The following is a 14,960-nucleotide window of genomic DNA, read 5'->3' on the forward strand; positions in this document are numbered from 1 at the left end:
GGGCAGCTCCGGGGGCTTCGTGTCCAGAGAAAGCCCCCTCCCCCTGCCACACCAGAACTCTGTCCCTCCCTGGCGGTGGGGCGGCGGCTGAGGGAGGGGTCACCCAGTTGATGACTCAGCCCTTCACCCGAAGGACAGACCTGGGGGTGTGTGGGCTGTCACCCCAGGCCCTGGAGATCAGAGTCCTGTTCCCTGACCCTTCTGGCCCCCAACATCAGGGTGAACCAGCCCCCAGAGTAAACTAGTACTCATAGGGTGGACCAGCCCCCAGAGTAAACTAGTACTCATAGGGTGAACCAGCCCCCCAGAGTAAACTAGTACTCATAGGGTGAACCAGCCCCCCAGAGTAAACTAGTACTCATAGGGTGAACCAGCCTACATAGGGTGAACTAGTACCCACAGGGTGAACCAGCCTCTAGAGTAAACTAGTACTCATAGGGTGAACCAACCCCCAGAGTGAACTAGTACTCATAGGGTGAACCAGCCCCCAGAGTAAACTAGTACTCATAGGGTGAACCAACCCCCAGAGTGAACTAGTACTCACAGGGTGAACCAGCCCCCCAGAGTAAACTAGTACTCATAGGGTGAACCAGCCCCCAGAGTAAACTAATATTCATAGGGTGAACCAGCCCCCAGAGTAAACTAGTACTCATAGGGTGAACCAGCCCCCAGAGTAAACTAGTACTCATAGAGTGAACCAGCCCCAAAAGAGTAAACTAGTACTCATAGGGTGACCCAGCCCCCCAGAGTAAACTAGTACTCATAGGATGAACCAGCCCCCCAGAGTAAACTAGTACTCATAGGGTGAACCAGCCCCCAGAGTAAACTAGTACTTATAGGGTGAACCAGCCTCCACAGGGTGAACTAGTAGTACTCATAGGGTGAACCAGCCCCCATAGGGTGAACCAGCCCCCCAGAGTAAACTAGTACTCATAGGGTGAACCAGCCTCCACAGGGTGAACTAGTACTCATAGGGTGAACCAGCCCCCATAGGGTGAACCAGTCCCCCAGAGTAAACTAGTACTCATAGGGTGAACCAGCCCCCAGAGTAAACTAGCACTCATAGGGTGAACCAGCCCCCCAGAGTAAACTAGTACTCATAGGGTGAACCAGCCCCCAGAGTAAACTAGTACTCATAGGGTGAACAAGCCCCCAGAGTAAACTAGTACTCATAGGATGAACCAGCCCCCCAGATTAAACTAGTACTCATAGGGTGAACCAGTCCCCCAGAGTGAACTAGTACTCATAGGGTGAACCAGCCCCCACAGGGTGAACCAGCCCCCGCAGGGTGAACCAGCCTCCGCAGGGTGAATCAGTCCCCACAGGGTGAACCAGCCCCCATAGGGTGAACCAGTCCCTACAGGGTGAACCAGCCCCCATAGGGTGAACCAGCCCCCACAGGGTGAACCAGCCCCCATAAGCAGGACAGAAGCCTCTTGGGAGGAGGGAGAGGGAAGGGCTGGTGGACATGGAATCTGGGAGGCACTTAGTGACCCAGGCTCTGTGGCAGGGCCTCCTGTCCTGGGATCCCACCATCTGCACTTCCAGCCGTGCTGGAGACCCCCGACCCTTCAAAACCTGGAGGCCACGGCTTCCCTGGGCAAGTCCCTCTCCCTGCTGCCCATGCCCCATGTCCCGCGTCCCCTGGCCTCTCACCCAGCCGGTTGCAGGGGTTCCGCTTGAAGAGCGCCCTCAGCAGGCCCTGGGCTTCCACGCTGAGAAACTGAGGCATGCCCAGCTTGGCCCTGGAAGACGGGGGCAGGGTGAGCTCTCCCACACCTGGACTCCACACCTGCACCTCCAGGTGCAGACACTCAGAGCAGCGGTGCTCAGACCCACTGGACAAAACACACAGATGCTATGGAGAAGGCTCGGCCCTGGAGTGCTGGCCTGTGTGCTGAGGCCTTGGGGTAGAGTCCCAGCGTCACCTGGGAGCCGTGCTTTGGCGTCTCTTAAAGAAATAACACACAGAGACGTTGGGCCAGGAAGGTGGCCCAGGAGCTGAATTAAAGAATAATAACAGAGCTAAGATAATAGAACATTAGCAGTAGGAGAGCACAACACTCCACTCCTGTGAAGATGCCAGACCTCAGGAAGGACAGTGACAACACATGCTGGAGAGGCTGTGGGGACAAAGGAGCCTCCTGCACTGCTGGTGGGAGTGTCAGTGGTCCAGCCCCTGTGCAGAGCAGTCTGGAGACTCTCAGAAGGCTAGAAGTGGACCTGCCCTGTGACCCTGCAATTCCTCTCCTGGGGACAGATCCTAAGGACCCCAACACACCCATCCAGAAAGATCTGTGTACACATATGTTCACAGCAGCACAATGTGTAACAGCCCAAACCTGGAAGTAACCCAGGTGTCCAATAACAGATGAGTGGCTGGAAAAGTTGTGGTCTAGATACACAATGGAATACTACTAAGAATGATGGAGTCACCTTCTTCACCTCATCTTGGATGGAGCTTGAAGGCATCCTGTGAAGTGAGGTCAGCCAGAAAGAGAAGGGTGAAGATGGGATGCTCTCACTCATGGACAGAAGTGGAGACATCAGAACAGAAGGGGAAGCACAGAGCAGGACTTGGACTGGAGTTGATATACTGCACCAAAGTAAAGGACTCTGGGGTGAGAGGGGAACCTTTCAGGTCCTGGTGCTGATGGTGGAGGAGGACCTGGGCTGGGGGAAGAGTGTTTTGTAGAGAACTGAGGAGCGTTACAAATGGACCAGCAACTGTATTTATTGTTGACTGTACACCATTAATTCCCCCAGTAAAAAATAAAATTAAAGAAATAAAATATGTTTAAAAAGTAAAAAGGCACAGCAGAACAGTGTTCGGATCTCTTTCACCTGAAAGAAAGTCACTGAGAACATTAGGGGTTTTTTGCTTCTTCTGTGGTGTTTGTCACATGAAGCCAGGGACCACAGAAACTCTTCCAAGATGGCAAGAACAAAGGGTGGGGGGGGGGCAGCGACGTGCTGTGTTTGGGGTCCCCTCCACGGTGGGGTGGAGGCTTCTGGAGGCCTGATCTCTCTAGGGGAGAACGGACAGAGGGGCCGAGCACGGGGTGCACACACACACACTCACTCACAGGTACACACACACACACACACACACACACACTCATTCACAGGTACCAACATACACAGGTACACACACACACACAGGTATACACACACTCATACACAGGTACACACACACAAGTAAACACACACAGGTACACACTCACTCGCACACAGGTATACACACACTCATTCACAGGTACACACACACTCACAGGTACACACACACTCATTCACAGGTACCAACATACACAGGTACACACACACAGGTATACACACTCATACACAGGTACATACACACAAGTAAACACACACACACAGGTACACACACACACACACACTCACACACAGGTACACACTCACTCACAGGTACACACACAGGTACACACACAATCACACACAGGTGCACACACACTCACATACAGGTACACACACACTCACTGACACACAGGTACACCCATACCCACACACTCACAGGTACACACACACACAGAGGTGCACACACACACTCTCACAGGTACACACACTCACTCACAGGCCCATACACACAGGTACACACACACACATACACACACACACACACACACACACACACTCACAGGTCCACACCCACACTCACTCACACACAGGTACACACACACACTCACACACATGTATATACACACTCACAGGTACATTCACTCACAGGTACACACACACTCACAGGTACACACACACACTCACATACAGGTACACATACAGGTATATACACACTCACAAGTACAAATACATACTCACACACAGGTATACACACACAGGTACAGACACACACACAGGTATATACACACTCACAGGTACACATACACTCACACACAGGTACACACACACAGGTATATACACACTCACAAGTACAAATACACACTCACACACAGGTATATACACACTCACAGGTACACACACTCACTCACAGGTACACACACACTCACATACAGGTACACACACACGCACACACAGGTATATACACACACTCACACACAGGTATACACACTCACAGGTACACACACACTCTCACACAGGTATATACACTCACAGGTACACACACACTTACACACAGGTATACACACTCACAGGTACACACACACACTCACACACAGGTACACACACTCACACAGGTATATACACACTCAAAGGTACACACACACTCACATACAGGTATACACACTCACAGGTACACATACACTCATACACAGGTATATACACACTCACAGGTACACACACACACACACACAGGTATACACACTCACAGGTACACATACACACTCACAGGTACACACACACAGGTACACACACGCACACACAGGTATATACACACTCACAGGTACACACACTCACAGGTACACACACTCACACACAGGTATACACACTCATAGGTACACACACACACAGGTACACACACACGCACACACAGGTATATATACACACTCACAGGTACACACACAGGTACACACACTCACACACAGGTATACACACACGCACACACAGGTATATACACACTCACAGGTACACACACACATTCACATACATGTATACACACTCACACACAGGTATATACACACTCACAGGTACACACACACTCATGCACACACAGGTATATACACATGCACACACAGGTATATACACTCACAGGTACACACACACTCACATACAGGTATACACACTCACACACAGGTATATACACACTCACAGGTACACACACAGGTATACACACTCACAGGTACACACACTCACATACAGGTATACACACTCACACACAGGTATACACACATGCACACACAGGTATATACACACTCACAGGTACACACACATGCACACACAGGTATACACACTCACAGGTACACATACACACTCACACACAGGTACACACTCACAGGCTCACACACAGGTATACACACTCACAGGTACACATACACTCACACACAGGTATACACACTCAAAGGCACACACACACACTCACACACAGGTATATACACACTCACAGGTACACAACAACACACACAGGTACACACACACACACGCACATGCACACGGCTGGCACCCTGGAGGCCAGTGCAGATGCTGACTCTCCCCCTTTGCAGGCTCTTATGCAGGGTGACAGGACCCACAAAAACAGAGCCCCAGGCTCCAAGGTACCCCCAAATTCCATGCAAACCCCAAGAGCATCTGCTGAGTCTGGGGGCCAGTGAGGGGACAGACCAGCTTCCTCTCACTGCTTCTGAAGAGGGGGCCAACTTGTCACCCAGCCACCTCCCAGCTGGGCAGCCCACCCCCAGTCCCCTCCACTGTCACCCCAAGGTGGCTGTCCTGCCCTGCAGTCAGGGGTGTGACAGTTTCCGAGAACACAGGGTTGACATCCCACAGAACTGTGCGCAAGGACGTGGTGGGTCCCGGGGTGGGTCCCAGGGTGGGGCATCTCACTTACTTGAGGATGAGAGACATGGTGTCCTTCCGGTCCTTGCCCTGGAATGGCAGCGACCCTGTCAGCATCTCGAACTATGGCACAGAGTGGGGATGGCAGCTGAGCCCCCTGGGGCCACCCCTCCAGACTGGGGATGGTACCTCAGCCCCTGGAGCCACCCCACTACAGAGTGTCCCTGTGGGCAGGACAGCAGGAGGGTGGTGAGTGAGTGACCCGAGGGAGGCTTAGGGATCAGAACATGGGACGTGTGGGGCCTTGGGTGGGGGGCGTCCCCACATGTCCGCAATGGCCTGGGACCTTCTCTTCTGGAGGGCTGAGAACAGGGCCCCCAATTTCAGTTCATCCACACTTGTTTAAATCACTGGTGCCAGTACCGCCCCCTCCAAGGTGGCTGTGCCCCCCCCCATCACCAGTGGATACCAGGGCTGGGGGAGGGAGGAGCGTGGATAGCTGCCCGAGGGTGGGGGACAGAGCGGCATGGCTTCTGGAAGCCCGTCAGCGCCCTCCCTGCCCACATGCGTCCTCTGCCCCCGAGGGAGCGTGTGTTTGACAGGATGGGCGTCTTCCCTGAGGGGCCCCGGGCCTCTGGTGGACCAGCTCCTCGATGGCTGGAATTGGAGTGAGCACAGCAGGGCAGGGGACCTGCTCTTCCCCAGAACCCCCAGGCCCTGCCGGGCACATGTCCAGCACAGCTTTCGTCATGTCCTTTCACACCCTGCCCAGCAGCTAGGAGACTGGCCGAGCGCAGCGGCCGGGGGCCTTACCATGAGCACGCCAAATGACCACCAGTCGGCACTGTGCGTGTGCCCTCGCCGGTTCACCACCTCAGGCGCCATGTACTCAATGGTCCCACAGAAGGAGTAGGCCCGCTTGTCACGGTCAATGGCCTCCTTACTTAGCCCAAAGTCTAGGCAGAACACAGCACCCGTCTCAGCCTCAGCCCTGGCCCCTAATGCCAACAGCAACAGTCCGGGGGACACCGCCTGCCCCGTGTGGCCTGCCCACTGCCGTCTGGGCACCAGGCTCTCCTCCGTGCCTCCAGCCTGCCCACACCTATGCCCACACCTGTGCTACCCCTGCCAGGTGCCTGCGTCAGAGCTCAGAGGAGTCCAGACATCCAGACTCTATGGGCACCGCGTCTTTTCAAGAGCACCGGCCAGCCATCTCATCCTCAGTGCCTCCAGGGACACGTGGTGTCTGTGCTGCTGGGGACACATTGTGTCCTCAGTGTCCTTAGCAATACAGGGTATTCTTGGTCTCAATAACAATACATCATATTCTAGGTGGCATTCCTGTCGTGTTGTATCCTGGTGTCTCAGTGAGGCACTGTATCCTAGGTGGCATTCCTGTCGTGTTATATTCCTGGTGTCTCAGTGACACACTGTATCCTAGGTGGCATTCCTGTCGTGTCATATTCCTGGTGTCTCAGTGACACACTGTATTCTAGGTGGCATTCCTTTCGTGTCGTATTCCTGGTGTCATCAGTGACACACTGTATTCTAGGTGGCATTCCTGACATGTTGTATTCCTGGTGTCATCAGTGACAAACTGTATTCTAGGTGGTATTCCTGACATGTTGTATTCCTGGTGTCTCAGTGAGGCACTGTATTCTAGGTGGCATTCCTGTCGTGTCGTATTCCTGGTCTCAGTGACACACTGTATCCTAGGTGGCATTCATGTCGTGTATCCTAGGTGGCATTCATGTCGTGTCGTATTCCTGGTCTCAGTGACACACTGTATTCTAGGTGGCATTCCTGACATGTTGTATTCCTGGTGTCTCAGTGACACACTGTATTCTAGGTGGCATTCCTGTCATGTCGTATTCCTGGTGTCTCAGTGACGCACTGTATCCTAGGTGGCATTCATGTCGTGTCGTATTCCTGGTGTCTCAGTGACACACTCTATTCTAGGTGGCATTCCTGACATGTTGTATTCCTGTTGTCTCAGTGAGGCACTGTATTCTAGGTGGCATTCCTGTCGTGTCGTATTCCTGGTCTCAGTGACACACTGTATTCTAGGTGGCATTCCTGACATGTTGTATTCCTGGTGTCTCAGTGAGGCACTGTATTCTAGGTGGCATTCCTGTCGTGTCGTATTCCTGGTGTCTCAGTGACACACTGTATTCTAGGTGGCATTCTGTCGTGTCGTATTCCTGGTGTCTCAGTGAGGCACTGTATGCTGGCGCCATTGTGCTACACTGTACTCTGCAGGTATTAGTGACACTGTTCTCAAGGCCACTGGTGACACACCAGCACCACACTCTGCTCGCTCTGCCGTGTATTTCAAGTGCCCAGTGTGTGCCCTCCAGGAGACCAAGTAGCCTAGTAATGGGGCAGGAGGGAAGAAGAGAAGGAGGAAAGGAAGGAAGGAAGGAGGGTAGGGAGGGAGAGAGGGAAGAAGGGAAGGAAGGAAGGAATAGGGAAGGAAGGAAGGAAGGAATAGGGAAGGAAGGAAGGAATAGGGAAGGAAGGAAGGAATAGGGAAGGAAGGAATAGGGAAGGAAGGAAGGAAGGAATAGGGAAGGAAGGAATAGGGAAGGAAGGAAGGAATAGGGAAGGAAGGAAGGAATAGGGAAGGAAGGAATAGGGAAGGAAGGAAGGAATAGGGAAGGAAGGAATAGGGAAAGAAGGAAGGAATAGGGAAGGAAGGAATAGGGAAGGAAGGAAGGAAGGAAGGAATAGGGAAGGAAGGAATAGGGAAGGAAGGAAGGAAGGAAGGAAGGAATAGGGAAGGAAGGAAGGAAGGAATAGGGAAGGAAGGAAGGAAGGAAGGAATAGGGAAGGAAGGAAGGAAGGAAGGAATAGGGAAGGAAGGAATAGGGAAGGAAGGAAGGAATAGGGAAGGAACGAATAGGGAAGGAAGGAAGGAAGGAATAGGGAAGGAAGGAAGGAAGGAATAGGGAAGGAAGGAAGGAATAGGGAAGGAAGGAATAGGGAAGGAAGGAATAGGGAAGGAAGGAAGGAAGGAAGGAAGGAATAGGGAAGGAAGGAAGGAATGAAGGAATAGGGAAGGAAGGAAGGAAGGAATAGGGAAGGAAGGAATAGGGAATGAAGGAAGGAAGGAAGGAATAGGGAAGGAAGGAAGGAATAGGGAAGGAAGGAAGGAAGGAATAGGGAAGGAAGGAATAGGGAAGGAAGGAAGGAATAGGGAAGGAAGGAAGGAAGGAATAGGGAAGGAAGGAAGGAATAGGGAAGGAAGGAAGGAATAGGGAAGGAAGGAATAGGGAAGGAAGGAAGGAATAGGGAAGGAAGGAATAGGGAAGGAAGGAAGGAAGGAATAGGGAAGGAAGGAATAGGGAAGGAAGGAAGGAATAGGGAAGGAAGGAAGGAAGGAAGGAATAGGGAAGGAAGGAATAGGGAAGGAAGGAATAGGGAAAGAAGGAAGGAATAGGGAAGGAAGGAATAGGGAAGGAAGGAAGGAAGGAAGGAATAGGGAAGGAAGGAATAGGGAAGGAAGGAAGGAATAGGGAAGGAAGGAAGGAAGGAATAGGGAAGGAAGGAAGGAAGGAATAGGGAAGGAAGGAATAGGGAAGGAAGGAAGGAATAGGGAAGGAAGGAATAGGGAAGGAAGGAAAGAAGGAAGGAAGGAAGGAATAGGGAAGGAAGGAAGGAAGGAAGGAATAGGGAAGGAAGGAAGGAAGGAAGGAATAGGGAAGGAAGGAATAGGGAAGGAAGGAAGGAATAGGCAAGGAAGGAATAGGGAAGGAAGGAAGGAAGGAATAGGGAAGGAAGGAAGGAAGGAATAGGGAAGGAAGGAATAGGGAAGGAAGGAATAGGGAAGGAAGGAAGGAAGGAATAGGGAAGGAAGGAAGGAATAGGGAAGGAAGGAATAGGGAAGGAAGGAAGGAATAGGGAAGGAAGGAATAGGGAAGGAAGGAAGGAAAGAATAGGGAAGAAGGAATAGGGAAGGAAGGAAGGAAGGAAGGAATAGGGAAGGAAGGAATAGGGAAGGAAGGAAGGAATAGGGAAGGAAGGAAGGAAGGAATAGGGAAGGAAGGAATAGGGAAGGAAGGAAGGAATAGGGAAGGAAGGAAGGAATAGGGAAGGAAGGATAGGATGAAGGAAGGGGGAATGGAGGTTAGGAAGGGAGGAAGAGGCTGGAAGGCATGATGGGTGAGGCTTGCTGAGGAAAGGAGGAAGCAGGTCTCTGGCTGGTGAGGTGGGAGGGGGACTAAGGCTCTGGAACATTCCCTGGGGTCTGCGGCACACACGCCGCCCGTCCTTCCTGTCCCCAGCGCACGCGTCCCTGTCTGAGGCCCGAGCCGTGCCCATCACTTATGTCTGGCAGAGGTCGAGCTCCTAGGACACAGGCAGGGCGACCCCACACCCAGCCGAGCACCTGCACCCCCACTCGGGCCTGGCGAGCACCCACGGGTCCCCTCCTTCAGCAGGACAGGCGGTGCCGTCACAGTGAGCCTGGGACACAGGAGTCTGGGGCGTGGAGCTGGCCCTGGGGCGGTGTTCCCCGAGCAGGACATGTCTCTACCCACCTGTGATCTTGACGTGTCCCTCCTCGTCCAGCAGGATGCTGCAAGGGAGGGGGCGAGCCTTAGGGCATGAGGCAGGAGGTGGTGAGGGGGTGGGCGTGGGTGTCAGGACCCGGGCAGTGGCCTCCACTGTCCACAGAAGTGAGGGCATGGGAATGACGGGGGAGGGAGTGGCTTTCAGGCCCTAGAGCCTGATGGTGGAGGAGGACCTAGGCTGGGGGAGAGTGTTTTGCAGAAAACTGAGACGCAAGGACCCGGGTTCAAGCCCCTGGTCCCTACCTGCAGGGGGGAAGCTTCACAAGTGGTGAAGCAGGGCTGCAGGTGTCTCTCTGTCTCCTTTCCCCCTCTCAATTTCTGAGTGTCTCTAACCAATAAATAAAGAAAAAGAAAACTGAGACATTTTACCCATGTATCAACAACTGCCTCTACTGTAAGCCATTAACCACCACCCCAAATTTAAAAAAAAAAAAGAAAGAAAAAATACTGGAATTTTTGGAATATTTATCAAGAAAATGGGTTATCAAAGCCAGGCAGCGTATGAATTTATCTGTAGTGCCTAGACTGCTGTTTTTGAGTGTTCATTTCAGGTAAGAGCACACAGGTGCCTGTGCTTCACAAGGCCCAGACTCCCGGGCCCCATCCGAAGGGAGGGATTTGTGAATGGTGAAGCATTCTCCATTCTCTCTCTCTCTTTGTCCTCACCCCCCCTTTCTAATTTCTCTCTGTTCCTATTGAAAAAATAAACACATGAATAAAATATTCAAAAGAAGAAAGAAGAGGAGTAGGGGAAGTGGGAGCAGTTTCTGCTCCCTCTCCCCGCACCATGTGCTTCTGTAGTGTGAGGAAGAAGGGACCCTCATTCTGGGCAGGAGTGAGCCAGGCCTGCAGCTCTGAGCCCACCCTGAGCCCCGAGAGGGCCGGGGGTCCGCTGGAGACCAGAGCTCCCAGGAACAGAGTGTCTGCACCTACGGTCCCTTCCCAGCCAGAGCCGCCAGCCCTGTCTCTGCATGAGCCCAGGACCGACACAGCTCAAGGGACCCTGGCTGCCATGGACTTGGCTCCACATGTCCCCAGGCCCCTCCCCCACATTTTTTTGTCATCACTGGGGCCTCACCCTTCCAGGATGACTATCTCAGGTTGAGGGAGACTCAGAGACAGAGAGAGAGACAGAGTAAAGAGACCATAGCTCAGGAGGGGTGCACCTGCTGGAGCACACACATTACAGTGCGCAAGGATCCAGGTTTGAGCCCCCAGTTCCCACCTGCAGGGGAAAAGCTTAGCAAGGGGTGAAGCAGGGCTGCAGGTGTCTTTCCAGGTCCTCCTTAATTTTTTTTTTTAAATCTTTATTTATTTATTGGACAGAGACATTCAGAAATCAAGAGGGAAGAGGGAGATACAGAGGGAGAGAGCCGGCAGCCCTGCTTCATCACTCGCAAAGTCTGGGCACCCGTGGGGGGGGCTCAGGACCCTGTTCACCCACTGGGAGTCCTGGCGTGGGAGGGAGAAGCCACACAAAGCTGCACCCACCAGGGCAGGGAAACAGCTGGTGGAGTGAGGGGCTTGGGTGCCTGAGGCCGCCAGTTCAAGCCCCAGTATAGCATGAACCAAGGGGTACTCGGGCTTCTCCCTCTGACGTGAAACTCTGCTCATATAAATAAGATAAATCTTATTTTTTTTAAAAAAAAAAAATGAAGATTGGGCTGGGGAAACAGCATATTGGTTCTGCAGAGACTCTCCTGCCTGAGGCTCTGAGGGCCCGGGTTCAATCCTTAGCACCACCATCAGCCAGAGCTGAGCAGGGCTCTGGGGTCCCATCTGTACCTCTCTCTCACTGAAATAAAATAAGCAAAATGCTTTAAGATAAATAAATACAATGTGTGGAGCCAGGGAGATAGCACAGCGGTTATACAAAAGATTGCAGGTGCCGGGGGTCGGGCGGTAGCACAGTGGGTTAAGCGCATGTGGCGCAAAGCCTAAGGACTGGCTTAAGGATCCCGGTTCGAGCCCCCGGCTCCCCACCTGCAGGGGAGTCGCTTCACAGGCGGTGAAGCAGGTCTGCAGGTGTCTGTCTTTCTCTCCCTCTCTGTCTCATTTCTCTTTGTCCTATCCAACAACAATGACATCAACAACAACAAGGGCAACAAAAAGGGGGAAAATGGCCTCCAGGAGCAGTGGATTCATGGTGCAGGCACTGAGCCCCAGCGATAACCCTGGAGGCAAAAAAAAAAAAGATTGCAGGTGCCTGAGGCTCCCAAGTCCCAAGTTCAATTCCCTGCACCACCATAAGCCAGAGCCGAGTGGTGCCCTGGCAATAAACAAATAAGTAAATATTTAAAAAAGCAAAAGTATATGAAAAATAAAAGGGCTGGGAGGACAGCACAGTAGCAGCTGCCTGTCCCCTCACGAGGGTGTCCCCTGAGCAGAGCTTTCCCCGGACCCCTCCTGGGCAGGGAAGGTGGGAAGCCTGGTGTCTGCACACAGAGGTCTGGAGACAAAGGGGTCACGGGTGGGGGATGGGATGGCCCCCTCCAGCACCTACTTACTTCTCGGGCTTTAGGTCTCTGTAGATGATGCCCAGGGTGTGCAGGTGGTCCAGGGCCAGGGCCAGCTCCGCCAGGTAGAACTTGACATCCTCCTCTGTAAACATTACCTGGGGGGGGGGGGGCACAGCTGCTTGGCCGTCTGGCTGGGGGTGGTTGGGCTTGGATGGGACGCAGCCTGGCCCCCCACCCACACTCACACAATGGAATAAGCCCTCCAGAGTCTTAGCATCAAGGCAGGAAGAGGAGGTCTTCCCTCCAAGGTGAGAGGGGATGCTCTCGGATTTGCCCCTGAGTCCTGCAGCCCCAGACTTGTGCTTCAAACAGTGAACCACAGGCCTGAGGGGGTCCCTGGAGGCTCGGCACACAGGCCTGGACCCCCGATATTTTGTGTCTCCCCTGGGTTACAGACAGAGGCCTGCTGTGCCCCCAGGAGAGCGTCTAGCAGAGAGGGCCACGGAGGGGGGAGTGGGGTTGGGGGCAGCTTGCAGGCTGGCTGGAGAGAGGCCACCCACCATCCCATAATGGGACTGCCCTTAGCAGGGAGAGCTGGCTCAGAGCCCCGCAGCCCCCAGCCACACAGAGAGCCCCAGGCCCAGCCACACTCGCCCAGCGGCCAAGATGGGACTGTCACTGAGTCTCCGAAGGTGACAGGGAAACCCGCCCGGGCTGGAATAAGGAGTGTGGGGTGGTGGGTCCGGGGAGCTCATGCAGCTTGTCAGAAGGCCCCCCCCTCACGCAGGACAGTGACACTGGGAACTGTCCACCCTCTCGGCCCCTGGCCCCTGTGGCTTATGCAAACCCCTGTTCCAGCTTCCAGCACATTCCCTCCTGGGATGTCTGCTTTCTAACCTGGGATTTCCAGTGTTTTCCTCACAGTCAGGTTCTGCTTGCTGGTAAGATCATTTCATCGGAATTCATCTCTGTATCCATCCATCTACCCACCCCTCCACCTACCCACCCAACACCCACCATCCATCCATCCTTCCATCCATCCATCCATCCATCTCTGTATCCATCCATCTACCCACCCCTCCACCTACACACCCAACACCCATCATCCATCCATCCATCCATCCATCCATCCATCCATCTCTGTATCCATCCATCTACCTACCCCTTCACCCACCCACCCAACACCCACCATCCATCCATTCATCTCTGTATCCATCCATCTACCCATCCCTCCACCCACCCACCCAACACCCATCATCCATCCATCCCTCCACCCACCCAATATCCATCATCCATCCAACCACCCAGTCACCCATCCTCTATCCACCCATCCAAATCTTTCCATCCATCTATCCACCCATCATCCATCCATCCATCCACTCACCCAGTCCTCCACCAAAGCACCCCCATCCATCCCATCTCTGAGTATCTGTCACCCACCTATCACCCCTGTGTCCATCAATCAACGCACGCATTCTCGCCCTCCGTCTCCCGCTGCCGGGTCCCTACCTCCTTGGAGAGCCTGGTGAAGAGGTCCCCGCCCCTCAGGAAGTCCAGGATCAGGTAGAGCTTGCCCTCCGTCTGGAAGGCTGTGGGAGCAGAGGGCCATGAGGGGGGCGGGGCGGGGCTGTCCTCCACAGCTCAGGGACCCCCTGCACCCCACCTCTTCTGGGGACAGTGGCCACACGCCCTCTGGCTGCAGCCAGGCCCCTGGAATGGCCGGTCCCCGCGTGACTCCAGCAGAGGGGACGAGGAGCTACAGGGGCTGGGCCGGAGCCCCCCAGCCTTCTGCTGATGTCCCAGGGGTGAGGCTCTCAGTCACGTGTGTCCGAGGGGGTCAGGGCAGGGCACCCCGTGGAGCCTGTGGTTTGTTCTGAACCTCGGTTTTCTCCTCTGAGAATGGAGGCAGCGGCCCCCGGGAGTGGGCCTGGGGCTGTCAGACAGGACACAGCTCTGGCCGGAATCTCAGCGCCACTATCTGGGGTTCAGGGATGAGGTCGACTGGGTCCCCCAGCACCCTGCCCTGAGCAGCAGGACATGGTGGATCGGGGCCCTCTCACCTCAGCACCCTGGTCACAGAGGTCACTGAACCAGAGACAAGGCAAAGCCCCTCGTGTCTGGGGGGAGTCCAGAGGACGGGGCCCTGGAGGAGGCAGGGAGTTGGGGGGCCCTTGGCTGCCCCTGCCCAGCGGCCTCTGAATGGGGGCAGATCCTCACTGCAGGGTCTCTGGGGAGGGGGCTCACCGTAGTGGAGCTTCACGATGAAAGGGTGGTTCACCTCTGCCAAGATGTCCCTTTCCATCTTCGACCGAACCCGGTCACGCACTAGGGACAGAAACATGAAGCACAGGTGGACTGTCAGAGCAGGGTGGCGACCTCAGACCCAGGGGAAGTGTGTGCCCGTGACAGGGAGGCTGTGACCGTGTGACTGGGAGACTGTGCCCGTGTGACAGGGAGGCTGTGCCCG

The 14,960-nt window shown here is 54.1% G+C and overlaps 1 protein-coding gene across 4 annotated transcripts in view; it reads right to left on the reverse strand.

The window, feature by feature from the left end:
* RPS6KA2 (ribosomal protein S6 kinase A2) overlaps positions 1-14,960 on the reverse strand; it is a 130,366-nt gene that overhangs the window by 20,622 nt on the left and 94,784 nt on the right. For all 4 annotated transcript variants that reach the window (XM_060205148.1, XM_060205150.1, XM_060205151.1 and 1 more), the window contains 7 exons: positions 14,738-14,818; positions 14,003-14,082; positions 12,542-12,648; positions 10,002-10,039; positions 6,277-6,419; positions 5,516-5,586; positions 1,657-1,745 (listed from right to left, as the gene is read on the reverse strand). In XM_060205148.1, coding sequence (XP_060061131.1) covers positions 1,657-1,745; positions 5,516-5,586; positions 6,277-6,419; positions 10,002-10,039; positions 12,542-12,648; positions 14,003-14,082; positions 14,738-14,818 — 609 coding nt within the window. The remainder of the gene's footprint in view (positions 1-1,656; positions 1,746-5,515; positions 5,587-6,276; positions 6,420-10,001; positions 10,040-12,541; positions 12,649-14,002; positions 14,083-14,737; positions 14,819-14,960) is intronic.

The sequence above is a fragment of the Erinaceus europaeus genome, chromosome 13, assembly GCF_950295315.1.
Source record: "Erinaceus europaeus chromosome 13, mEriEur2.1, whole genome shotgun sequence".
NCBI lineage: Eukaryota > Metazoa > Chordata > Mammalia > Eulipotyphla > Erinaceidae > Erinaceus > Erinaceus europaeus.